The sequence below is a fragment of the Gavia stellata genome, chromosome 31 (genome assembly GCF_030936135.1).
Source record: "Gavia stellata isolate bGavSte3 chromosome 31, bGavSte3.hap2, whole genome shotgun sequence".
In the NCBI taxonomy this organism is placed as follows: domain Eukaryota; kingdom Metazoa; phylum Chordata; class Aves; order Gaviiformes; family Gaviidae; genus Gavia; species Gavia stellata.
In genome coordinates, this window is record NC_082624.1 from 765,830 (window position 1) to 791,209 (window position 25,380).

Here is a 25,380-nt window from a genome sequence, read left to right on the forward strand (position 1 = left end):
ATTTAAGAACAGTACAGAGTACTTATTTTCTTTTTTTTTTTTCTTGTGTTATTTTTTTAATTTAAAATTCTCTTGGGGTAGACTGGAAAAAGAGACACAAATTCCTGAGGACGGTTGCGCAAGAGGTTTGGGCATTCTGAATTTATCACCAGAACAAAAGGGAAACCAGAAAGCCAGGGATGCGATGCACAGGGAGCAGTGGCCCTGCAGAGCAGCTTTCGGGATTAGGCTGGTTTTAACCTAAGGAGAGGTTTTATTTTGTCCCCCTGCCCTCCCCAGCCTGCTTCGCTCTGGAAGGTCACATCGCTTCCTATTGCAGCGCGTGGTGAAATAACCCCGGGCTCTGTAGGGACCCGTGTCTGAGCCCGTATCCCTCACGCCACTGTCCCGGTCCAGCAAACACTCGGCACCGGCACGTGCGCTTGAGCGCTGACGGTGCACGTGGGCTTGCAGCGAGGCACCGGCAAAGGCAACCTTAACTCGTTCGATGGAGTTAGCGGCAATAATTGGTGTCACCTCCTTTCCATTTGGCATCCTCAGGGCTGCCTGCGAGCGTTCCCAGGGACGCACGTGCCCGTAGCATCACTTTGCGTGCCGTGGTGAAAAGCGGCGAATAATTTTTGCCAACAGAAAAGCCTACGGATGAACTAAACGCTGCAGTTCTCTGCCTGAGTGAGCAGAGGCATACAGGTGGGGGTGGGTATGTTTCTGTAAATATTTAGCAGAAGATTATGAAATGCCAGTGATGTACAAAAAAAAATAATAATTAAGAATTCCCACAAATAGACCTTCAGTTTGGAGGATAGAGTTTTTGTCTATTTTTATGTATATTTTTATACTGCTTGGGGTAACCTCATCACCAAAAGTATCTCTTCTATGTCGGGGGTCAAGTTCAGCAGCACCATTTTAAAGCAAAATTACTCTTTGGGCATTTTAAATGCTTATTTTTTTATAAGCCTCAAGACAATTATAACAAATAAAATCTGACTGTGTATAGAAACGATGTAAGAAACCAAGTTTAGTGGAAGTTTTAGAAGATGTTAAATAAATTTTTGCAAGATGATACAGAAATCCGCTAATACAGTACCAAGCAGTTGTGTGTGATTCTTTCCTCAGAACACCAGCATTTTGCCTACCGAAAAATGGAACCAGAAATGTTTTTACCTGCTGCGCTGCGCAGAAGGTTGCATTAGTGGCTGTGTTTTTAATCTCTTCTCCAGCTGTACCCCTTTTGAAATACGTAGTGTTTTCATCAGGTAGCGAGCTAAATTTTATACAACTGTAGTTTGGGGGGGAAGAGTGGTTGGTTGATGGTTGGACTTGATGATCTTACAGGTCTTTTCCAACCTTAGTGATTCTGTAGTAATGATTCTGAGTGGGAAAGGTCGGGACTATGGGGCAGCGCTGCTTTTGGAGCCGATTCAGGCTCCAGTTCAGCAAATCGTTGGAGTGGGTGACTAAAAGGGTGAGAAGAAAACGCGGGTAGTTAAGTACCTGGTTAGTAAGGACGGGTGGAGCAGGGTAACCTTGCTCCCCTTGCCTTTCTTTGCGGCGAAGGACGGGCTGTAACTTTACAGCGGCAGGAAGGGTTAGCCCTGAGCTCGCAGGTGGTGGTGAATTGCTGAGCGCTTTCTCTTCTCCTGGAACAGAGGAAGTAAAGGCAGTACAAGTTACCTGGAGCTACAGCTGCTTTTGGTCTGTCCCACAGCATCTGGTCTGGGGCGTAGCGGTAGCAGCAGCTCTGTGGGGCTGACAAAGCTCGAGGATACGGATCTAAACTTTCTGTGAGGTCAGGGAGGGTTTTTGGCTGGGCTTGGTCAGATGGATACCCACCTGGATATCCACGAGGCTCCCGTAAAGCTTGAAAGCTTTTGCTTCCCCTTTGCTTTGACTCAGAATAAAGCAGGGTCTGAAACGTTCCCAGTTAAAAAGCAATACTTGAAGCGTTACAAGACACCCGTGTTAACCTGTGACCACAGGTGTGCCCTTGGCCGGGGCTGGAAGAAAGGTTTTTATGAAACAGTTTGAGAAGTTTGTGCTTCTTTTTGTCTCAAAGGGGATGAGCTGTACAGTCTGGTTGTAACTTCAGTGGGACTGTAACCTCACACCAAAATGTTGCCATGGGATGTTATGTGAATGTGTTTAAAATGAAGAAGGGAAGATTAAATCGTAACTATTGATATGAAGGGAAGATCAAATCTATTGTATGTAGGGAGGGATGGACAGACTGATCAACTTGACTTGCCCAGTCTGCCTCTTTCCTCCAGTAAGAAGCGCTGCTTTGTGGATTTAGGATGGCTTTTGTTTTGCTTGGTTGTTCCCATTAGGATGCATTTTCTTTGCACTCCCAGTGTTGTGCTGGCACATTCTCTGCCCAGGCAGGCAGCAGGAGAACCGGGTCTTCCACTGTGTCAACTGCTAGGCTGGAGGCACCGACCTTTCCTCCCTGGCAATTCTCTCCTCGTTGGCACTTTCGACAGGATTTTATTGTTACTGCTTTTTTTTAAATGTCTATATATACAAGCAGCAAATTATTGAGACTTGCAAGAGGAATTTGCCTCTTCCCTTCTTGGAGTCAAAGGCTGTGCAGGAAAAAGCATGGTATTCAGTCACCCAAGATGTATAAGTATCCGAGATGCACAGATCTCCGGCCTGGAAGCAGCTCCGAGGTAGTTTGACCTGAGACAGCTTGGTGCCTGTGTGCTGCACTGTCTCTTATCAGGCAATCCAAACGTGCCCAGGCTGTCTGACAGAGATAAGAGGGTGAAAAGGTCCAGTGTGTGGGAGGGGAGTGGAGATAGGTGTAACAGTGACAAAAACTACACGTCCCCATGCAACGGGTGACAAGGTACAGGACAGCAATAAAATAAACTGGAATGGGCGGAGCCTTGGTCCCCCACCTTGGCACAATCTCCTCCCCTCCAGCAGATAAATAAAGAGGGGAAAGTACCTTCTTTTGACAGATCATTTTGCTTGCTCTGGTAGAAAAGTGGTCACTGAAGTTAAAAGAAGCGATTCCTGGTCACAAGGTAATTTGGAGTAAGGAGGAGTCAAATTATTTACCTTGTGACATCCCTGACAAGCCTGGAGTCTTTCTGGCCTGAAGCAAAGAAAATGCATCTTAATGTGGGCGTTGGCTCCGTGCGGGGCAAGGGGAGTTAAATAAAGCCAAAGACTGTTCAGCTGCTAGCAGAAATGAGTGACTGTAGATTCACCTGATGTTGTTATTTTGTGTTTACAATATTTATTTTTAGTAATTGACTGCAATTATATTATATATAGGCTTCCTTATTTTTGTATTTTTCATACCGTTTTCCTGAGTGTGGTGTTGTACTTCTCAGCTCCCCTTTGCCACGATTGCTGCTCCTAGTCAGTGACAAATAAAAGAGAGAAAAAAAACAACCACCCATTTTCTGGGGTAAGTTGTGATGTGTTTGGGTTTCTGTGCTCCTCTCCCTCCTGTCCCCTGCACTGAGCCACTCCTTAGCAACCCCTTAGGAAGGGCACCTGCACCACTGCCCCATCCCAAATCCCTGATCCTGTCCCCGGGGAAGAAGGACCAAAGCTGGGAAGGGATTTGTTTCTTTGCATGACAGTCCCTCCACAACCAGGAGGGCGAGGGAGGGCACAGGTCGGACCAAAACACCCAGAGATCAAGGGAAGGAGTCATTAATGTCCGGAAAAAAATATCAAGGTAAGTTTCATGTAAGCTCTTGCTCCACATCCCCATCACACTGCAGGGTGGCGGTTCCCCAGCAGCAAGGGCAGACATGCAGGGGGATGCATTTGCACACAGCAACGGCTTGTCCAGGGTGAGCCGGGGCAGGGGGTGGCCGTGGGAGTCAGTGGGGTGCAAGGGCAGATCAGGATGCGGACCTCAGCGGGAGGTGCTATGCCCTCAGCAAAAAGCAGGAGGCCTGTGGCAGCTCAACCCACCACCGAAGCTTAGATTTCAACCCTGGCATCAGATAAAAATCGGGTATTTTAATGTACCTGGTCTCTTCTGCCATTAACAAGCAGCCCATATTTCCTTCCACCGAATCAACGACAGTTTTAAAGACTTGGTACTTCTAGTTAAAAAATGAAAAGCTGCTTACTTAAGTATCTAAATACCAAGTTCGATGCTGTAGCAGATGAACGCCTTAAAATGCTTCTGCTTTCTGCTTCCAAAGAAGTATGACACAACGCAAGATTATACAGAGGTGCATCCACGGGCCGAATCCAATAGAAAAAGCTATTCATGGCAGAAAAGGATAGACACTGGTGAGTATTCCACTTGAAATCATTTATTGACAAATTGCCATGTTTTTCCATCTTGCCTAACACATTTTTATCCTTGTTATAAAGTACAAATGGTTTTATACTTTTCTGACAACGTTAAAAAAATAGGCTACTAAAGAGGCAAAATTCCCACTTTGAATCCAAAAATCCTGCTGTAAGAATTCAAAATTGCAATAGACAAACATAAAACCCAACACATACAAAGAACGAATACAGTGTACCTCTTACACTTGACTTATTCGTCACACCACCTGGAAAGGAATCTCTTGCTCCCAGCTCTTACTTCGGATCCTGTGACCTTGCTTAACTGATGTGAAGTTTGTGTTAACACATACAACTCAAAAGGCACTCAAAGGTCACAAGTTCCTGAGCTAAAACGGGATATATTCCCAATGTAACAGTTAAAACAAGTCACAAAAACCCCCAATGTTTAAAAACTGGTATTTGGTTCATGTGAGTATAGTAAGCATTCAGTAGAACCCTAGCTGAAAGCTGCTGCTGTATAATAGACTCAAATGATGATGAGCATATTAGAGTATTTTCAGTACATGGAAAAAAATAATTCATCTATGAGGATCCTTTCTAGCAGATTCACATGCTAAAACCAAAGATAAATATTTGCTGCAACGTTAAAAAAAGCCCAAGAACAAGAAAGAAATGTACATATATGAGATGCAATAAAGGCTTAAAACCAAGCAGGTTTGATAGTCTGTACAGTTAAATAACTAAGAAAAGTTGACAGGTGACATCTACACAGATGTTATTTGGCCCTAACGGAAAAGGACCACAAAAGTAAGCAGAATATGGATCTGGTATTTACAGATCAGTTATTTAAAAAAAACTGAAAAACCACACTAACAAAACCCACACATCCTACAACGTGTGCTCAGACTCTGACAGGCAAGTTCGTAAGGTGTCATTCACACAAATTCCCTATTTTCAATTTGGCTCAGTTTTCGCCCAGAAAAAAAAAAAAAAGCATAACATTTCTCAAACATGGAATGGCTACTGTCTGAAGATGCAGAACAGGAATAAAAAAAAAAAGGGATAACTAGTTTTGGCCTATATAATTTCTGATCTTCTCTTCAGATATGCATAGGAGTATACTAAGGCCATATATATTTGCTACAGCGTAAGGCCTTTTTTGTTGACAAAGCTCTGTGCGTCAGCAGGGCATTTAACTTAAAGCAGGCATAGAGTTACAGAAGTGCTGCTACATTCCACTGAAGAGGTCTCAGGTTTCCGAATTATCTAGCAGTGCCTCGCTGTCGGCCTTCTTCTCTGGCGATGTGTACAAGAAGTTACAGCAGATATAGAGCGGGAAGATCAGGAGTCTACTGTCCAAATTCATGACTACCTGCTCCTGTAAAGCAAACACAGTGGATGTTTGCATAGCAAGTGATGCCATTAGAGGGATGTACATCAAAAAGCACACGAGATTGATACTAACGGTCATTCTATGAATTTTAATGACTATGTATTAAAAAGCAGCAGATAAAAAAAACCCCGAGACAGTAATTCACCTTCACCTTAAGCAGTTGTTTTATAATATTAACACTGATAAGATATTCTCAAAATGCCTCTAACCCTTTGACCCAGTGCTGCCAACCCTTCTGCATCAAAGATAAGAGAACTGTAAAAAATGGCTGAGCAAACTCTACCTTCAAGCACGCTGGAGAGAAAGGGAGGCTTTTCTGCCACTATCACTTTCAGGAGATTTAACCAACCAGACAATCCGTAACAGTCTATACTTTCAAGCAAATCACAGTTTGTTGGTAGGAACTATTCGGTTTTACCCTAGGAACTGGTTTTGGGGGAGCAAAAGTGAAACTTTACCCTACAGTAAGGACGGCATTTACAAGGAAAAGTTTTCTGCGTGCTCACCATCTACGTATCACTGCTGACTAGGACTTAAGAAACTTGATGATCAAATATTTCACATTCCTTACTAAATTCTGCTGTCACAGATGGGTGGAAATGGGCACATTCTCTTAAGAAAACTCCACTCCTCTCTGAGGCTGTTATTTATTTTTTTAATAGAGTAATAAATACCACCCTTGAACAATATGCAGACATTCTTTTAACTCTTCAGATTACAATACCAGAGAGTCTTCAAACAAACTCCAAATTTGCCTCTAAATAAGCAGGAGCCTGATGGATATATTACTCAGACAGGTAATCTCAGCAGTGTTGGGAGTCTGGGAAAGCAAGCAGTCGTCCAGAAGAACACTACACTAGCAGCAGACAGCTTCAGCAGCACCATGGGAACTAATTTCGCTATTATCAACACTAATTAAATCCACGCCATCCTACTGTAGTTACGCTTCACAAATTAGCTTAATCTTCCACTACCCATAAAAGGAACACTTGAAATTCCACATCAGCAATGACAACAAGAAGAACAACTCCTCTTCAAAAGCACTGTTGACTTCTCAGCAGTTTTTTCATGCCTTGGACTCCACAACTCAAGTTCAACAGCTCAAAAATCCACAAACATACCTGGTCCTTCTCAAGGGTTAGGATCTGATATCCTGTCGTTCTACTGCAAATAATTTTCCCACTGCTATCAAAAGAGGCTAGACGTAACCTAGGGATATTAACAACAGTTAAATTACTTAGTCTCCCATAATTTAGTTTTTCCAGCACAAAGAGTTTCTACCAAGGAGACAGAATAACATTTTCAAATGTAACTAACTTGGTACAAAATTTAACACAAGCACAGAAGGAAAGACTTAGTTCCGGTAAGACATTTTAGCATACACCACAGGGTCTGCCCTCTTGGTTATTGTTTACCTGAAGGCTATGTTTCTCCGAGGCTGCAGACTGACTGATCCACTGCAGGGCTGATTCAGCGTATTCCGTTTGAAAATGATGTAACGATTTGTATAAGTAACAAGGAGGTCAAAGCCAAAGTTGAACCCAGTCCACCGCCAGCAGTACTGAAGAACGTAAGTAAAAAACCAAAGAAACCAGTCTGAGTATTTGCTACAATACGAATGAGAAGTGCCCACTTCTCCAACAAATCAAACTTGGGAATGGGATTCTCGGCTACAGAGATGTATGGTGGATTCAAGGATCCTTGCCAACACCTATTTGAAACATAAGACATCTTGGTAGGCAATCACTCACTTAGCGGCCAACCCTTGCAGACAGATGACTACACGAGACAAGCTTAGTATCAGCTGCCTTCCAAACATACAAATATTTAACACAAGTGGATCTAAAATACTTCTGCATTCTGGTAACCAGTGCTGTATTTCTGAGTAGCACTGAACTACAGGTCCCATTCATGCTGTAAGTGCTCCGTGGAGTATAACATCCTCACGTTAAGCGACTTCAGTGGGAAAAAATCATGTTACCTGCTTTTTCACAAGACCTGTTACCTAAAGACACATATGTGTATATGGAACACACAGGGGCTCCGGCTGCGACTATTCCACATTTTATCTAGAAAGCTTCCTTTTCCAGTGAAAAAGAAAAAGACGTCGGTGATCAGAGCTACATTTTAACTGCATGTATTTTACAGGTCTCAAATGACAAGTTGTGGCTATATTCCCTCCTTTCACACACTAAAAGTTTTTCCAAACATGGGTTTGCTTGCAGTGCAAGAGCACAATTAAGACACTAATCCCTTATTCATTGCAAAGACAGCGAGCGTTTTTATCCTTCTAGGGAGAAAAAAATAATTTCCTTAACATTTCCTCCATTACATCTTTTTGATGCAGTTTGACAATTAAGACCTACGTGCTTTGAAAATATCTAACATGTCTAAGACATGTCAGCTATGCACAGACTTAGCCACATGCCATACTTACATCACCATCCTTTGCAAGTTTTCGACCACACCTCATGCTGTTTCCTTCCAGTTCCTTTTTATTTATTTCTTGAGGCCTACAAAAAAAGTGCATCTTCAAGGACACTTACACAGCTTTGTACGGTACTTTAACGTGGGAAAGACGGACGGACCTGAGTAAACTGGTCTGACCACACAACTGACCCTTCTTTGAGCAGAGGTTAGACTAGATGACCTCCCAGGATCCCTTCCAACCCAAATTACCCCATGAACATCCAACAACTCTACAAAACTGCAATATAAACCTCAGTTAGGCAGGACTTTTACAAAAGAACCTTTCCAGATAAGAAAATAATAGCTGTTGCAATGAAATACATTCTCCAATCCTCCTAAAAAAGCCTAGGTCCTTTTTAAACGCACTAGTCTGACTTACTAGACACAAACATAAATGAGTGCTACTGCTAAGGCACAGCTGCAGGACTCTGCAGAACAGCAGCGCTATGAAGAAGCGCCCGCAGAGACATACTGAAAGATTTCTCAAGCGGCTGGTTATGCAACTTGTCTAAAAAAAGTTTGCCCACAGTGATCATGAAGTGCCACAAGCCTCTTGATTCTGTCATCCTATACCAACATGAACTTGTTTCACCCAACAGTTTCCACTGGCGCTTCAACACGCAGAAAAATCTTGCGGAGCCAGCGTAAGTAAAATCAGTCCCAGTTTTCCAGGGGTATGTTACTCACTTAACTTTAGACATGATTACATCATTAACCAAATAAGCAACTATTGCCAGAAAGTCTTCAAGTTACACTGAGGACAAACACTTAAAGTGAGTATTATAAATCACAATGAAAGGCAACCCCCCCCCGCAAGTTAAATTATAAACCCGCAATATCAAACAATATACTTCAAGTTCTATAAGCAAGAAGAAATGCAGCATCTGTTCTCTTCCTACTGTACACACACCACCAGAACTCGCGGCTATAGCTTTTACAAACAAACTCAAGTCTGTGGTCTTTTTGCCCCACGTTTCTGTAAAAAACAATCCTGGAAGATTAAATATTTTATGAATAAGTTAGGCAAATAAGCTAAACATGCTAACCAAATTCATCCAAGAACCTCCCGTGTGCTTTTTCCACAACTTCTAGCTGAACTGGTTATGTAGCTGACCTAAATTCAGTAATGGTGATAAAAGCTTTATTTCTGTTTAACTAGTGGCAAATTTCACAAACATTAGTACATAATGTTCAGACAGACATCAGTATTCCCCCCTCTCAATTCCTCGAGCAGCCTCAGAAGATGCAAAACTCACAGCTTTAACCACTTACACTGTCCTACCGTATGCTTAGTGAATAGTCAAGTTATTCTATTTCATTCTTAAACACTGCCAAAGAGACTATTAGAGTAGAAAGGATTCCAGTCATGGACTTGAAAGATCTGTCTCGCATCTGCCACAGAACAAATGTTTAATTAAAAAAAAAGTGATCCACCTTAGCACAACAAGTAAACCTTGAGCAGCAACAGTTCAAAGTCACAAACACCACACTAAAAAATTCTCGAATTCTGAAGAGTGAATAAAATGTTTAGTCCTTTTAAATGCAAACTACATAAAATAGAAGAGAAACATTTTCTTCTCCTCTCTATTATCAAAAGAGCAAACCACATCACACATTTCAAAGCAATATAATTTCCATGTTGGCAGTCCTAGAATAAGCAGGTGCTATTATGCTATGCACCAGGTGGGATATGAAAATAGAGCCTTACTTCAGCTCACTGGGAGTCAGACTTCACATTTCGTTCAGCTTACTAAGTTTGCATCCTTATCTCTAAGGGAAAAAAATGTCTTAAGATACTGATACAGGCAGTAAGTGTGAGAGGAAGGACAGCAGATCTGGATAAATGGGTGGTCTTATAAAACCTTAATTCTTTTCTTTCAGCTACGGGTTGGTCGAATGTCCAAAATATTTGCTTTAATACAAAGGAACAGTTGCATGTCTTCCCTCCTAAGACACAAGTTGCGAACCACAGGCACCTCACTGCAGGGTGGCACTACAGCTTGCCAGTAGAAGACACAGAAGCAATCTCAGGACTTCAAATAACATTTATCTTCTCAGAGATTGTGTGCTGTGGACTAGCGACATTACAACTGAGCTGGATATAACTACAGGGAAGCACTCCAGGCACGCGTGCGTGCACCACCCCCCCATCTCCCTCCCACAAAACTCCAGAGAACACCCTGTTCAAAGACAATTAGTCCATTATTGACTATTAAACAAACAGTAACCTGGATGCCACCTAGAACCATTAAGTTTATAAACTGCTGAAGTCAGAAGCTAAGACATACTGAGATGAAACACTACATCTCACCCACTTCTTACCATTGCCATTAATGAAAGACCTCAGCAATGAATGCCAGAATAAGAGATTCGGGCAAACAGACGTCTATTGTTAAGTAAAACTTTCTCTGCCTGAGATTTTCAGTTTTAGCTGTCTTAAAAAAAACAAAAAAAAAACCCTGCTGCAAAAGAGAAAACTAGACAAGCAAGAAAAACGTGGAGAAATACTCTGCTCGTTCCAAAAGTCACTGAAATCATCAGCACTGTAGTTGAACGTGAAAGTTGCTCATTTTAAAGCTGGTATGATCCCCATCATCTTCACTTCAGTTTTGTATGAGAGCTTACTTTTTCGGAAGTGTGTATATCTAATGGCTGACAATTAAAGTATTCTCACTGCATTACAGTGAACTACCAAAAGACATCAAAAATAAGCAAATACACCATCTTATCTTGTGTCAGAATTTTGATGACTACGTGCATACTTTCCTATTAACTGTAGTTCCCATACGAGCTAGAAGGTAACGCACAATGTAAATTCATCTACTGTTAGATACATCAATGACAGCATTACAAGAAAAGTCTTCCCAAGAAAACAATAGGATCAGAAACAAGCTATGACCACCTGGCATTAGCCTTTATAAGCTGAAATTATGAGATTCACAATTTCGTACTTTACCATTTTCTAAAGCACTGCTATTGACAAAGAGAACCACTTCTTAAAAGATCTTCTTAAGACCAAAGTCTTAAGTTTTGGGGATTTTTTACACTATTACATGATAATATCAAAAGGAAGTAATTAAGGAAATATTTCCTATATAATACACTATTAAGCCATGGAAGCCACTTCCACGGGGTGTTGGGGCTAAAGCATAAGCTGTTTCAAGACAGGACTGTATGTATTTAAGAACAGGTCTATTGGTGGTTGGTCGTTCAATAACGATCCAGCCAAAACCTCCAGGTGGAAAATACTGAACTACTCACGGCCAGAGAAGTACATCAAGAGAACGCTTGCTCTTCCCCTTAAAGGGAGATGGGAGATTTGTAACTCTCCACCGCTGAACGGTGCCACAGACTGCATGGCCTTTGGTTCAGATCAGGACAGTGGTCCTTATGCTTTTCAGATTGCAATTAATAAGTTAAGCCTACCATTGCAATTGAACATGCTCATCTTCAGAACGGCAAATGCTGGGCTAACAGAACTGATGGAAGAAAATAAAGAAGTTGGTTTATTGGTTTTTGAAAGGTAACAAACATTCTGCAGCTTACTGACCTGACATTTATTCTGCACAAAGCACACCAAGAACTAGGAAAGAAGACAAAAGCAGGAACAACTCCCCCAGTTGCATTTTGCCATAGTTTTGGTATTTAGAAAGAAATCAAGGGACATTGCTCAATGCAACGTGGCAAAAAGCAAGCAGAAGGAAGGGAAACAGTTTGTGATCACACACATACATGTAACATACATTAAACCATGCCTCGCTGCCCAAGCCGCCACCACCACTGACAACCCTTGTTAGGCACAGGCTCAGGAAACCCAACTACACATTACACACACAGACCCCAGTCAGGGAGTTACACAAAGTGCAGCTACATGCAGATCTTTGAAAGGGCACGGAAACAACACGTCCATGCTGGTAGTTGTCATGGAATTTCCTCACTGGCAGCGCAATGCCAACACAGTGCAGAACGTAGTCCAGGAAGGAGAAGAGACAGGATATAAAACAGGAGGATTACAGAGAGAACAGGGTCTTAGGAGTGGAGAAGGATGAACTGCCCGGGAAAAGCTGGAGGTGCTGGGAGTGCAGAGAGCTATCAAACATAAACACTGGGTGGGGGAAAGGCTGTGAAATTAGAAGGGAATGAGGCAAACAGGTCACAGGATGCCAAGCCCTGCTGGGTGCTGGGCCCTCGCTCGCTGCCTGGGAGGCTGGGATGGGAGAGGCAGGAACAAAGGTTAGCGTGCAGTTATCCCTGCATAAACAAAAAATGACAAATTGCCTTCTACAGCAATACAGTTAGTTACACCGCACCACAACCTCTCGCCCACCTAGCCCAGGGAGGAAGGAAGCAGGACAGAAAAGGCTTCTTCTCCATCTGCAGTACTTTTCCTAAAATTGTGCTTAAAATGTAAGGCTCGTAAGTTACTCTTTCACTGCCTCAACACACATTTCAAGGCAAAGTACCGGTGAGAAGCATTAACCAACATAAAAGAAAATACAGACCATCCCCCCCCAGCATTTACCTCTGGTCACATTATACAAGTTTTCTGGAGTTCTACTGTTTAAAGGACAGGAGATCAGCCAGCCCAAGGGAACAGATGGCTCCACAGAGTTTAAAACCACTGAAGTATGCTTTCCCCCCGCTCCTCTTATTGTAAACTCCAAAAGTTAATCATGTCAGAATTTATATGAGAGGAAGGTTTCTAATTTAAGAAATAAATAAAGGAAAGCCTGTAATATACCTACCCAATATCATTGTCTTGTTCTGCTCTGAGCATGGCAAACCACTGCTGTTTGTAAACAGAGGACAGCCATTCTAAAATTAAAAAAAAATAAATAAGCTTGGCGTTGTCTTTGGAGCTGGGAATGGGGATGTTCATAAACATTCGAAATATAGAAATAAAATTACATTGAGATAATAAGGTTACACTTATTAACTGGATGGCCTATGCAAACCCACCACCTGATAACACACTTGTGTCATTCATCTCCAGCCCTCAACTACAGAAGAAGCGGTACAGATAAAAATCAACAACTAACACTAGGTAACTCAGGACTATATTCATCTTATTAAGCATTCACGAGTGCCAGAAGCGATGCAACTCAACACATTTTCTCAGCGCGCAAAGTTCTGTTAAGCCAAGGAGCTTGTTAACAAGCTCTTGGGAGAAGGTGCTATTTTCTGAATCCCCAACAGAATTCTACACAAGTTAAACAAGAAGAAAACAGAATCAAAGGGTAAAGGAAACAGTGACTGTCACGGATATGGTAAAAACAAACAGAAATTGTCCCCTACTAGGAATAAACATAAATCATGTCTTCCTTCGAGAACACCATAAAGATTTTATCGGCTGTATTAATTTAACAGTTGCTACCAAGAGATGAAACAGAACAAAAACTAATAGCTTGTAAGTCAGTTACACAAAAGGGATCACAGGCACCCAATAGCACAGTATGTAAGTTCTTCTTAGTCAAGATAATGAACAGGGGCAAGTATGCAAGGTCACGTACGAGAACAAACTCTGGAGGAATGGACTGGGATGACAGGAACAGTGAGAACCACTGTTAACCACGAAAACAAAACAGGTAGTTGATGAAGATGACAGAAGGGAGAAGTAGTGAGATCGTAGTGCTGAGATTGCCTTAGAAGTCCCAGATGCAAAAATTAAAACCAGCCCTTGCCCTACTAACTGTAGAGTTAAAATGCGGACTGCGATAGGACCAAAACGGGAATTAACCAAAGTACAAAAGAAAGTATAAAAATGAATGAAGGAAAACTACACAGCTAAGGGACAGAGAATGGACGTGCTAGAAGGGAAAAAAAAAAAAACCTAAAATCAGGAGATAAAGCATCTTCTCTATTTTTGTATATGTATGTATCTCTTACATATGACATACTTCAACTGTAGTTGAACAATGAACATTTTGCTTACAGACAGACATTATGTATTTCTGTCTTTTACATCTTTTCTACGCAAACAAGAACAGATTCTCTGTTGTGAACTCCTAATCCAGTATTTCAGTTTTCTCCTGCAGGTCCTATGCACGTACAGGGTATTAAAAAAAAATAAAATTACACCATTTCTTTCAACTATTTAACATGATTTCCTTCTTTACCTCCTTGAGAACAGTTTCATCTAGAATAACCTAAATGGCTTACACTACAAAACAAACTACCCAGCAGTTTCCACATTTGTAGACTCTCTCAGGTACGATGCAACCACCTCAAATACTGGGTGCCGGCAGCCAGTAAGTACCCTGTTCGAAAGTGCACCACCAATATTTGCCTAAGCCTCCTTTTAAATGACGAGCAAAAGTTCCTGATCTTGACACAGCTTTTGGCTACAAACTGGTATCAATGGATTACAAGCGCTATCAAGTATTAAACTCTAACAGCACTTCATTACACATGTAGAGGTCTACACATTATGCCCTTCTTCTCTCCCCGCTCTCCCAGTTCTCTTGGAATTCAAGCTGCTTTTTTTTTTTAATTAGTAATTACCGGTAAAGCGTAAACATCAGATACTCTTCCTGCACTAACCACACACTCACTGCCTCAGTGTCATCACACTACCTTTCCCACTGTATGACTACAGAGCGACCAAGCCTATTTCAGCACTTATCACAGCTTATGAGCTGTTTAACTACAAAAGAGTAAACATTTTGCTCTCTAATACCTTGCAAACTATGCAAAAATTACACATTCTTTTTCAATAAGCACAAGCATATCAGCCTCAAAGTTACAATTAATCTTGTAACAATTTAAGAAACGTTATTCCTCTGACGTACATAGATAGAAGGCTTCATGGTTTGAGTAGACACAAAATTTATCCACTGAAGAACACTAAGAAAAGGCTGCCCACCACAGTTCTGGTAAGTGATAACAGCAGCAACATTAAGAGAAGGAAATTAAGTGTAGTACTGGCAAATTTCTGGTTTGCAACATCTTATTCACATGCTGACAAAGCCACTTCACAAGGAAATAATCCACAGTTCTCCTGTGTCATCATTAAACTAAGGATCTAAAGGGTCATTCACCCAAAGTTATCTTATTTTTTATTACAGAATGAAGATACCGTTGCACGTTGATTATTATCTGTACCAATATCACATCTTAAGTAAAATGGATTATATTTACTTTATACATCACTTAAGCATATAAAATGTCACATATCAAAGATCAGATCTGTTCTTCCGGGATTTCTATGCGTACTATAAAATTTTACCACTTGCTCGAGGTCAAAAACTGCACCATCTACCAGACATAACCGACCAGACCATTCACCCAAACTGCACCGCGCTCGAGGCAGCGTCTATAACGCACTGCCTCCACCTGCTGTTCCGGGAACACTTGTCAACAGGCGCTTTGAGCACAGGATAACCGACTTCCTTCGTATTTTACTTTGTCAGGACTAGCACAGAAGACAGTCGCTTCTCCACCTGCTAAGGTACTAATTTAAACCAGAACTGGGAGTAGGGAAAGCCAGTACATTTAAGCAGTAGTAATTGTCCACTTTCACGCAAGAGATTGAAAGATTTCTAGCGAGGGAAGGACCCTATCCCCTCCCCACAGGTACCCCCTATCACGGAGAGTCACAATTCAGCTTTGATAGCTGCATTCTTCGAACATTCCAACGTGTGAGAAGGAGGTGCTCAAGGTTGTTCAGCTACAAAGAGCAACTAAACCATTCTTTCCGGCAGAGACAGGATACAGCAGTACAAGAAAGACAAAGTGAATAAAGCGATGCTCACTACATCATCGTAATGGCAAGGGAAGTGTTTTAAAAGCATTTAACAATTTGATCAGGCTAGCAGGCTTCAAAAGAAATATCCCAACAAGTCCTTTTTGGCATTATATCATCATTATATCATTATTGTGCTGACATCTTTGGTGGCATGAAGGAAAAAGCCAATACGAGATGAAAAAAATAATTTTAATTTTAGAGGAAGACAGCAGTGTAACTCAAAGACAGGTCAAATATTTATATACGGCAAGAGTCCAAAGCGACCCCAAGGCTACAAGTGTGGACAGATGACAAGAACACAGTTGTCAAGAAGTTACAAATAAGAATGATACACAGCTCAATAAAAGCAGTCTTAATTGACATTTGACAACTACATCTATAAACAGACATCGCAGAGACCCAGATGAATGGATAATTATACTCTGGACAGATATTAAAAAAAATAATCAAAGCTGTGCACATGAGAGCTAGGGAAAAAAACCAACCTGTCAGAGAGTTAAGATGCAAAATTCAATGCTAGGATTCAACTATGATAATGGAACACTGAACAGAGTGAAATATGGAGCAGAGATACCAGGAGCCAAATTCAAAGGCAAAGCATGAGAAGTCCAAACGCTGTTACAAGGAGCACAACTAAGTCTGGGGAGGGGAAAAATAAAAATAAAAATATTTAAAAAGGAAAAAGAAGGAGGGGCAGGTGTTTCACTTGATAAAAGATACAAATGATAGTGGAAAAACATTTTCATGTGAGAACCCAACTTGATAACTCATTTCCAGTCTTATTCATCTACCAGCAGCAGGTTTACACAGCTTCCAAGCAAAGAACAAAGCCTATCTATGAACTCAGACTTCAGCAGCAAGATGAGAACAGGGCTTTTCATTTTTCAGTGATAATGTCATGTTAATAGCAGTAATCAGTAATAACATTAAATGGCATTTCACTCTACGGGCTTCAAAAAGCACCAGGACCTAGAATGAGGATGTATTTTATACAAGTCAAAATGCAAATAAAAGGGCAAGAGCGGAATACGTAAAATATCCTATCTCCTCCAAAACCATCTAAGTATCTGCTAGTAACTAACACTTGCCTCTGAATACAAGAGAAGAGTTCAAAGCATCTTGTGCTTTTGGTTTTCATTTTCAGGTATTACCCCAAATCCTATCAAAAGCTCTTTTTAGAAGGATAATGGCTAGAAAACAGTTGAGTCACAGCAAGTTTTGCTCACTCAAAAGGAAAAGGTTTTTTGCACGTCTGAGGCTCTGGAGTCAATTAAACCCTGGTGATGTATTATGTTTTGATTATAGAGTATTCTGATAAACTGACTTATCAACAAAATGCTTAACACACCTACGTGTGTGCCTGTTAAGACTTTTACAGATGTAAATTTCATAATCAACTTCTGCTGAATCTTCAGCCACAATTCAGGCGTTGGAGATAAACACATGAGCGGTAAGACCAGTAAATGCACCTAGACCTTCCCAATTACTCTAGGGTAGGACAGGCTGGGAAAGGCACACAGAACTTGATCAGCTGAGTGCTCACTCACCTGAGGGTATTAGGGAATCTCTCTCAATAATTCTGGCTGATGCCAAGTCACTGATGATATACTGTAATCTCAAGTGTGTGAACACCGACAGGAACGCATTCCCCTGTTCTGATTCCAGGAACGCAGTGTCATCCTCAAAATCTGCAAGACAGAATGCCTGCATTACAACTGTTCTCCTAAGTATTTTCCAGACGCTATTTATATTTGAGATTGAGTTTTAACTTGTTGATCAGAGAAAGTTATTATGGACAGGCAAATCATCTTTTGCAGCTAAAATTAGAAATTATTTACATTCAAATCCTTTCAGCAGAAACGTTAGACCAAACTTTTCCTCTTTTGAAACACACTAGTGCCTTCCAGTGAGAAGGCAACAAAAGCTTAACCTAACTAAACAATAGCAAAAGCAACAAAGCAGAAATAGCGACCATGTCTGCTCACTTGAAAACATGTGGACAAAACAGTGAAAAAGCTATGTGCTCGCTTGAAAACACGCGGACAAAACAGTAAAAAAGCTATCAGTGCTGAGAATCTGATGCTGGGGACCGTTGGCCGAGGCAAGCCTTCCCGGAGAGAACGGGAGAAAGTTTGGAAGTGGAGGAGGACTATCATATTTTACTTCTAACCCATGCTTTCCCCAATCGAAGGCCGTGCCAATTAATCCTACCTTTCCTACGCTTGGCAAACCAGGCATCAGCTTCAGTTAAGAGTTGTTTAAAAGACCCATTCCAAGAAGGCACTAGCTGAAGGAACATCCACTAGGTAAAATAAACAAACTCTAGTGAGTTAATTGAGGAAGTTTTTAAACAAGTAATACAGGCATTATTAAAGGGATATTTTCACAATGCATTCAGTCCTACAAAGATTCTGAAACTCTATTAAATACTTTCAGTAAATACCAAAAAGGGTAAAATTCTCATTGTGTTACAAATCAACTACTACTCAGGAGTTCAACTTCATGAAGCCCCAGCCAGACCCTTTGCTAAGTACCTTTTTGAGAGCAGTATAAACGTCCATTTCCACTTGCATTACAAACAGGTTAGAAGAGCTGATCAGCTGTTTCATGAGGTTTATGCTGGGGAACAAAAAAAATCGTAACAGTTCTATGAGACAGTATAGGCAAAAACCAGAAAGCAAGCTAGGTAACAAGCAAACATCAGCAGCCTAGAAAGTTACTTGTAGTGAGCTACATACTTTGGAAGGAATTGTACTTCATCACTCAATGTTAACTGAAGCCTGTACCTGAGTTCTTTGAAGAGTTCAACACTCTGGTGAGTCATCAGGTTATTCAAGAGCCATTCAAGGCACCTAGATTAAAAGCAAGGAATTAGTACCTTCATTTTTTTCTTATATACGTCAACATTCCTGCAACAGTTGCTCAGGCTCACAAAGCCTGATTATGTACCGCATGATTTTGAAATACTGCTTTAACCCAAGGCATGAATGCATAAAAAACCAAAAAAGAGTTACTTCAAAACCATGAAGTTTACCATAACATTCTCCAAAATTCTCTGAAACTCTTAAAGTTGCATTTAGTTTCTCTCAGGGTACAGTGAAAGCTAAATTCAAAGTACTATTAATGCCACAGAAAGCTCTGAGAACACACTAATTCACAGCAGAAGGAAGCAGTTAGCACTAACCTCAAGCACTCTGCTCCCAAATGTGTAATTATCCCTCCTAATTAAGATGAAGTTAAGCTTAAGTTCTGAATATTAAAGCAGCTTTGCGATAAAACAGTCAATGATCACAAGTATTACTTCAATGTCACGCTGAAGACTAAACACATTGTCTTTAGCAACATACTTTAGTAATTAATTAATTGACAGCACAGGCCAATCAATCCACCATAATCTACACCAATTTTAAGGTAACTGATTGTAGTAGAAACTCGAAAACTAAATAGGACAAGCAGAGCCCAAGCCAGATAGCTTTAAAAAAAATAAACCACACATTTAACTTGGCATTATTTTACTGTTTGTAAATTCACACTTTTAATTAGCAATGTGCAAAGCAGCTTGGAGAAAGTAATTCTTACTTTTTCTTCACAGAGTCTAACCCGTATGTCCCCGCTGAATTATAATAACCACACACAGTTTTTGCATTAATGGTTTCCTTCATTGTTTCACCACATTGCTGGATTAAGCCATCCTGTGGGGAGGAAAAAACCCACAAATATTCAAAGTTTTAACTTCCCAACAGGAAGTGTCAAATATCACGCAGTTCATATAAATTTTCATGCCTGAACAATTACCAAAGTCACATGTCCCACAGCGACCTACGCTGTGCTATCCAGAAAATTTAAACCAACATTCCTCAGAAAAATAGATTTTTCTTAAGAATATATCACGTGAAAGAAAAGCTTAATGAATACCTTCAGGGTAGAACAAATGAACTGTTAAAACATATTTTAATCTACTTCTAGATATGATTCTCAAAGTGGCACAATATTACAACTGAATCTTAGTCATAGTATTTTAAATAAAACCACTGCATTATGTTTGGGTTTCTTCCCACTTAGTATGAAAAGATGATTCACTTCTCTGGGTGAAACAGTACATGCGTGCGAGTATATTATGAACTGTTATCTTTATCTGAAAAGAAAGCATAACAATATTGCATATTTATTACTTACAAGCTGCAGCATGCAGGCCGCTGCTAAAAGCGCAACTACTCGACTGGGTTTTATTAACACATCATCTCTATACAGTGAGCCAAAAGCCACCTGTAGAGCTGAAGAGTACAAGTGTCAAACAAAGACAGAACATTGAGCATGGATAACTAAAAGAATCCTTAAGTATAACCAAACCACTTGAAAGCACACATTCTCTACAGTCTTATTTGCTCTGGATAAAAAGCTAGTATTTACCAGCCCAAGCACAGACATAAACAGAAAACACAAAACATGGCATTAACCAATAAAATACAGTCCTTTTCACTATTTAAACAAAATATTCATCTTGAAACAGGCACCAATTCACGCCACAGAACAATGTGGAGAGCAGTAAAACTAGATAAAAAGAAGCTAAACCTCATGATCCCTCTCTGCAATCGATCACTAGCATAATGTTGAGATATTACTATGATGTTACAAGTTTCTCTGCAATTCTTGCGAAAAACACTACTTCCTCACCCTGTGGTGCTCGGAACCATAGCAAAACATTCCGCCAACTCAGATCGGTCCGCTGCAAGCCCTCCACCCGGTAGCTTTTCAAGACCAGACAAAGATGTGATTTCACACTCCAACACTAGGGTCTCCACAAGAGTTGCATCCACTGATCTCAAGAGCCCCGAGGTCAAAACAACAGGACAAGCGGTTGCTTTTCAGCTGCGCTTCCCAACGCAGAGGTACAAAAATTAATTCAACTCTACTGGTGACCCAAGTTAAGCTCAAAACTGAATGAGCATGGAACTCATTCTCTCAAATTTCTTATTCACTAGTTTGAAAATTATTCTTTAAAAATATACGTATTTTCAGTTATATTTTGTCAGGTTCAACTTAACCTCTACCTTCAGACTTTACGGCAAAATAAAAGGCTCCCACTTACCTTCTATATCAATATTTTGGTCAGGAATCTCCAACTCTATGACGTTCATGCTAGACTCTTTCCAAGATCCACTGAACATACTGGAAAAGTAGCCTGACTATATGAGGGAAGATGAGAGAAAAAGAACTCAATTAAGAGATTTCATTCAAATTAAAACTGTCAAAAGCAGCACATGGAACGAAAAACCGTTAATATTTACCTTTATGCAGAACAAAATGTATTAAGGGAACTTTTCACAAGCTAAAACATTCCAACATACTTGAAAAGGGCTAACAGTAGTTGCTCTATTTCTGAAAGTGAAAACTGTCTAGAAAGTTTGGACTACATGTCTGTAATCAGAGCTTTAAATGGCCAGAAAAGCCACAGAAGCTCTTTTCCTGCAAACCACACCACCAATGGGGATATAATTAGTCCTTAATGTTACCAGCGGACAACAAATCCTGCAGGCATTAGGGAATGCCAGTTTGGGTATTGGGGGGGTGGGGAAAAAAAGCATGCAAGACATACAAAGTAATGTACAAGGTTGTAGTCTCATACCAAGGACACATACACATACACCACTTATGTAAATATACCTTTTATTATAAAGTGTAAGGCATATAAAACTAGAATTTGATAGGTTTCCATCCAAATGGAGTGAAATATACTGCTCTACTAGGGTTCATGATTTTCCTTCTCAGCAGCAGATGTGCCCATTATGAGATGCTATCACTCACTGAAGTTTACCTGAGAGATCAAAAAAATAAAGTCTATTTGTACAGTACCATATTCCCTGATCTCTTCACTCAGCATTTCAACTCAGGGCAGCAAGTAACATAAAATCCAGTTTTGATTTCATTTGATTATGTAAATATTTCTATACTTTCGGCATATCCCCTAACTATGATGACATATAACACACTAGTCTCAAAACCAGGGCCTTATTCACCTTACCAATCCTCATGAGGCTACCTTAGCTTTGCCATGTAGATCAACTCCTCAATTTAATGAGAATTTATCATTTTAGTAAACAGCATCAGAAAAAGGAAATCCTCCATTTCTCAGATCTGCCATTGAGAGGCAGAGCAGCACCTTACTGTCATTTACCAAACTAAATGCAGTAACTTGAAAGACTAGGGAAACAGAAACATTCAGACTGAGATAGTCTGCTCAACAAGGCAGAAGAGGAGTCAGAATTTCACTGAGAGAGTTATTTTAAACATCCAAAAATATTTTGCCTATAGTAACATAATTCCAAAGACAGAGCATGAACTGAAATAGAAACCTGATGTATGACAACAGTTAACTTAACCACAAAATTTCATCTCACAAGAACATCACTTGTACAACAAGGCCTCTACAGAACAAAATCACAATTTTCAGTCTGTTAAAAAGCATCCACGGAAGCGATTTAATATTTGATTTTAGTCATCAACCCACACTAAGTTGTAAGGACTAGCTTCACGAACTAGAGACGTAGCAACAACAGAATCACAGTGACAATTAAAAACATCATTGCCAACAACAGCCTAAGGACGAACCAGCCATGTGCCCGTCCTGTTCATGCTGCACAACCTAAGTCTGACTGTCCAACCCACTGATATCCTCCCTTTGCGGACAATTAAAGCTGTGTCTGCCAGCTGTCTTCCCTGGTCAAACACTCCCCCTGTTCTATCCAGAGATGGCTGCCACTGGGCAATCTTGGACTATGCACAAATGACTTTCCCACCCTCGGTTTATGCTCTTTAGAAGGTTCTAACGCATGTAAAAGGCTTTTTCCAACAAGAAAGCAATGAAATTTCCCTCACTGCGGCCGATGCAAGTAATTTCTGTACCTGCACTGGAATCATGGCTTTAACACAACAACAACAAAAATCAACTTATGCTTCTACTATTGCTTGTTACACCAGAGAAACAGCAGGTTGGATGCAGAGCACCTCACAGTGACATCTTCACCCTGTAACACATAAAACTGCTTTGTGTTTGACTACCGCTAACAAAGAAGTGCACACGTTTTCAGGTATAGTACCTGACGTTCCTTTCTCTTCTCGCTTCAAATATATTGCTTCCAAGGTTAGACTCCCGCTTTAAAGTTAACGGCACAACTGAATTAGACCTTTCAAGACAAAGCCACGGTCTCTCCCCACTTCTGTCACAGGAAAAGTAATAAAGAGAACAGACAGTAAAGATAACAGTACCTCTTCACTCCCAGAACACAGAAAGTACCACAAAGATCTTCACCTCAGTAAAGCCCAAAATAACATGCTTGTAGAAACAGCATCTTTTTTTTTTGTAGGTACGCACTAAGATTTATTCCTTTTTAGAGCTTCTGTGCATACCTTCCTCATGCAGCAGCAAGAAAGCCTTCATCCTCGGATGAAGGCTGCATAACAAACACAGAGACCCAGCTCCAGCAATTTCACTTCAGGTTCCTACACTCAAGTCCCAATGAAAAGTAAAATTGAACTGGGTTAGCGTGTGCTTTACAAATCCATTCTGGAAGCACTTTCTTTGCTCTGCAAAAATATTAACATTGCAGGATACTCTCAGCCATTTGTTTAGCAAACAAGAACATATTCTCAGGACATCAAAAGATGATTTTCAGGACTGTTTTCACAAAGGATGCACCAAGGTTAAGATGAGTAGATTAGAAAATATTAAGTAGCGAGAGACAGAAGCGAACAAACTTTTCAAACACAAAGCTACAGCTACGCTTCCTAACGTTACTATCAAAAGCACAACACAGGTTGTTTAACTGTTTGCATCCACAAAAAGAGCGCTAAGTCAGAAATATAAGGGAAAAAAAGGAAAAGAAAAAAGCTCAAGTCACACTTAATGTTTACCAGATATTCTTTTATTAAAAATACAGTTTCTAGTATGTGTAAGAAAGAAGCCACTTACCTGACACAAATATATCTTATGCAAGTTCCACTCCTCTCCCAGAGCACAAATTTTGATATCGCTGTTCTCTCCATTCAAAAACAGAGTCTGATAAATATACTTAGAAGTGCTTTTCAATTTTTTCCTATACAAAAAGGCAAACAGAGACACAGTCCTTCAAATGTTTCTGTTACAGAAGCAACACTAACTACAAAGTACAGGATAGGGTCTTTTTATCCCCATAACGGACTGACCGCACACCCATCGCTGCCCCCATGACTTCCCCGCTCACTTCCCCCCTCCTTTACTGCAGCTGCTGCTAGGATCTTCCCAAAGCAAACAAATTAATCTCTGCCCCAGGCCCACGACCAACCTCACACCAAAAACCTTCTCCCTCCGTCTCCGCCCCACATCCTTCACAGAATCACAGAACCACTAAGGTTGGAAAAGACCTGTAAGACCATCAAGTCCAATTCCTGCACGAAAAGCACCTGAAGACCGAGCTCGGTCCTCGAGTGTCCCAACCCCTACCCCCACAACCCGTCACCCACCCCCGACCTTGCCAGGCCCCTCAGCCCCACAGAGCCCCTTCTTCTTGCCTCTCCACCTCAGGGCCGACGCGACAGCCGCCGGCCCTGCAGCCCCTTCCCGCCACCCGCCCCCTGACAGACCCACAGCCATGACTGAGGCCTACAGCCCCCTCAGAGGCGGCGGCCACCAGCCCCCTCCCCGCTCCCCTCAGCCGGCTCCTCCGCCGCGGAGCAGCCCGGACCTGCGGGGGGTGTTGAGGAGCCGCTCCTCCCGCTCGGCCTCGCCGTCGCTGTCGCTGTCACCGGGCCCCTCGGCCCCACCGCGCTTCCTCTTGCCGCCCCGGCCGCCGCCGTCCCCGGCCGCCCCCTCGCCGCGCGGGAGCCCCACCCGCCGCCTCAGCACTCGGCTGCTCAGCGACCCCATCGCCGCTCCGCCGTCGCCGCCGTCTCCTCATGGGGCCGCCCGGAGCGGAGCGGGGCCGGAGCGGGAACGGCGCCGCGGGCGACGGCGGCGCCTCAGCAACGGCCGGTGGCGGCCATTGCCACCGCGCCTCTGCGCCTGCGCGGGGAGGGGAGCGAGGGCGCATGTGCAGCGGCGTTCACACTCTGCGCATGCGCCGGCGGGGAGGGCCGCGTGGCTTTTGGGGTGCAGCGGCCCGGGGGTCCCCGAGGCTCCCGGCAGTGATGGGGGAGAACGGAGTACCGCGGCCCAGTGCGTCATCGCAGCTCTTGCTTGGCGGTGGATGAGCGGGAGGGATGGTCCGGGTTGTGGCGCTAAAAGTGGGAGCAGCAGCAGCAATGCAAACGCAGCAGCTGGGGGGTGCAGGGCTGCACCCCCAGATCTCGGCCCCCGCCCCCCCCCCCGGTGATGTCCCCCCCGGTGATGTCCCCCCCAGACGCCGCACGGAGATGGGATTTTATAAACCATTTCTCAATGCGCAGCTGGAGGGGGATGTACAGCATTGCCATGCGCTGGGCCCGCAGAGGTGGGGGCGATGGGTTTGCCGCTAAGGAGCGGGTCACGGGGTCA

At 42.0% G+C, this 25,380-nt stretch overlaps 1 protein-coding gene across 1 annotated transcript; it reads right to left on the minus strand.

Moving 5' to 3' along the window:
* Positions 1 to 4,276: 4,276 nt before the first annotated feature.
* Positions 4,277 to 24,774, minus strand: GMCL1 (germ cell-less 1, spermatogenesis associated). Its single transcript, XM_059831459.1, has 14 exons — positions 24,593 to 24,774; positions 23,842 to 23,965; positions 20,962 to 21,058; positions 20,049 to 20,146; positions 19,452 to 19,564; positions 18,659 to 18,724; positions 18,407 to 18,491; positions 18,084 to 18,174; positions 17,420 to 17,560; positions 12,874 to 12,943; positions 8,097 to 8,172; positions 7,075 to 7,220; positions 6,781 to 6,868; positions 4,277 to 5,644 (listed from the first exon to the last, which is right to left on the minus strand). Exons 1-14 carry the CDS (start codon positions 24,772 to 24,774, stop codon positions 5,516 to 5,518), a joined length of 1,506 nt encoding a protein of 501 aa, XP_059687442.1. The 3' UTR covers positions 4,277 to 5,515.
* Between the last annotated feature and the right edge of the window lie 606 nt (positions 24,775 to 25,380).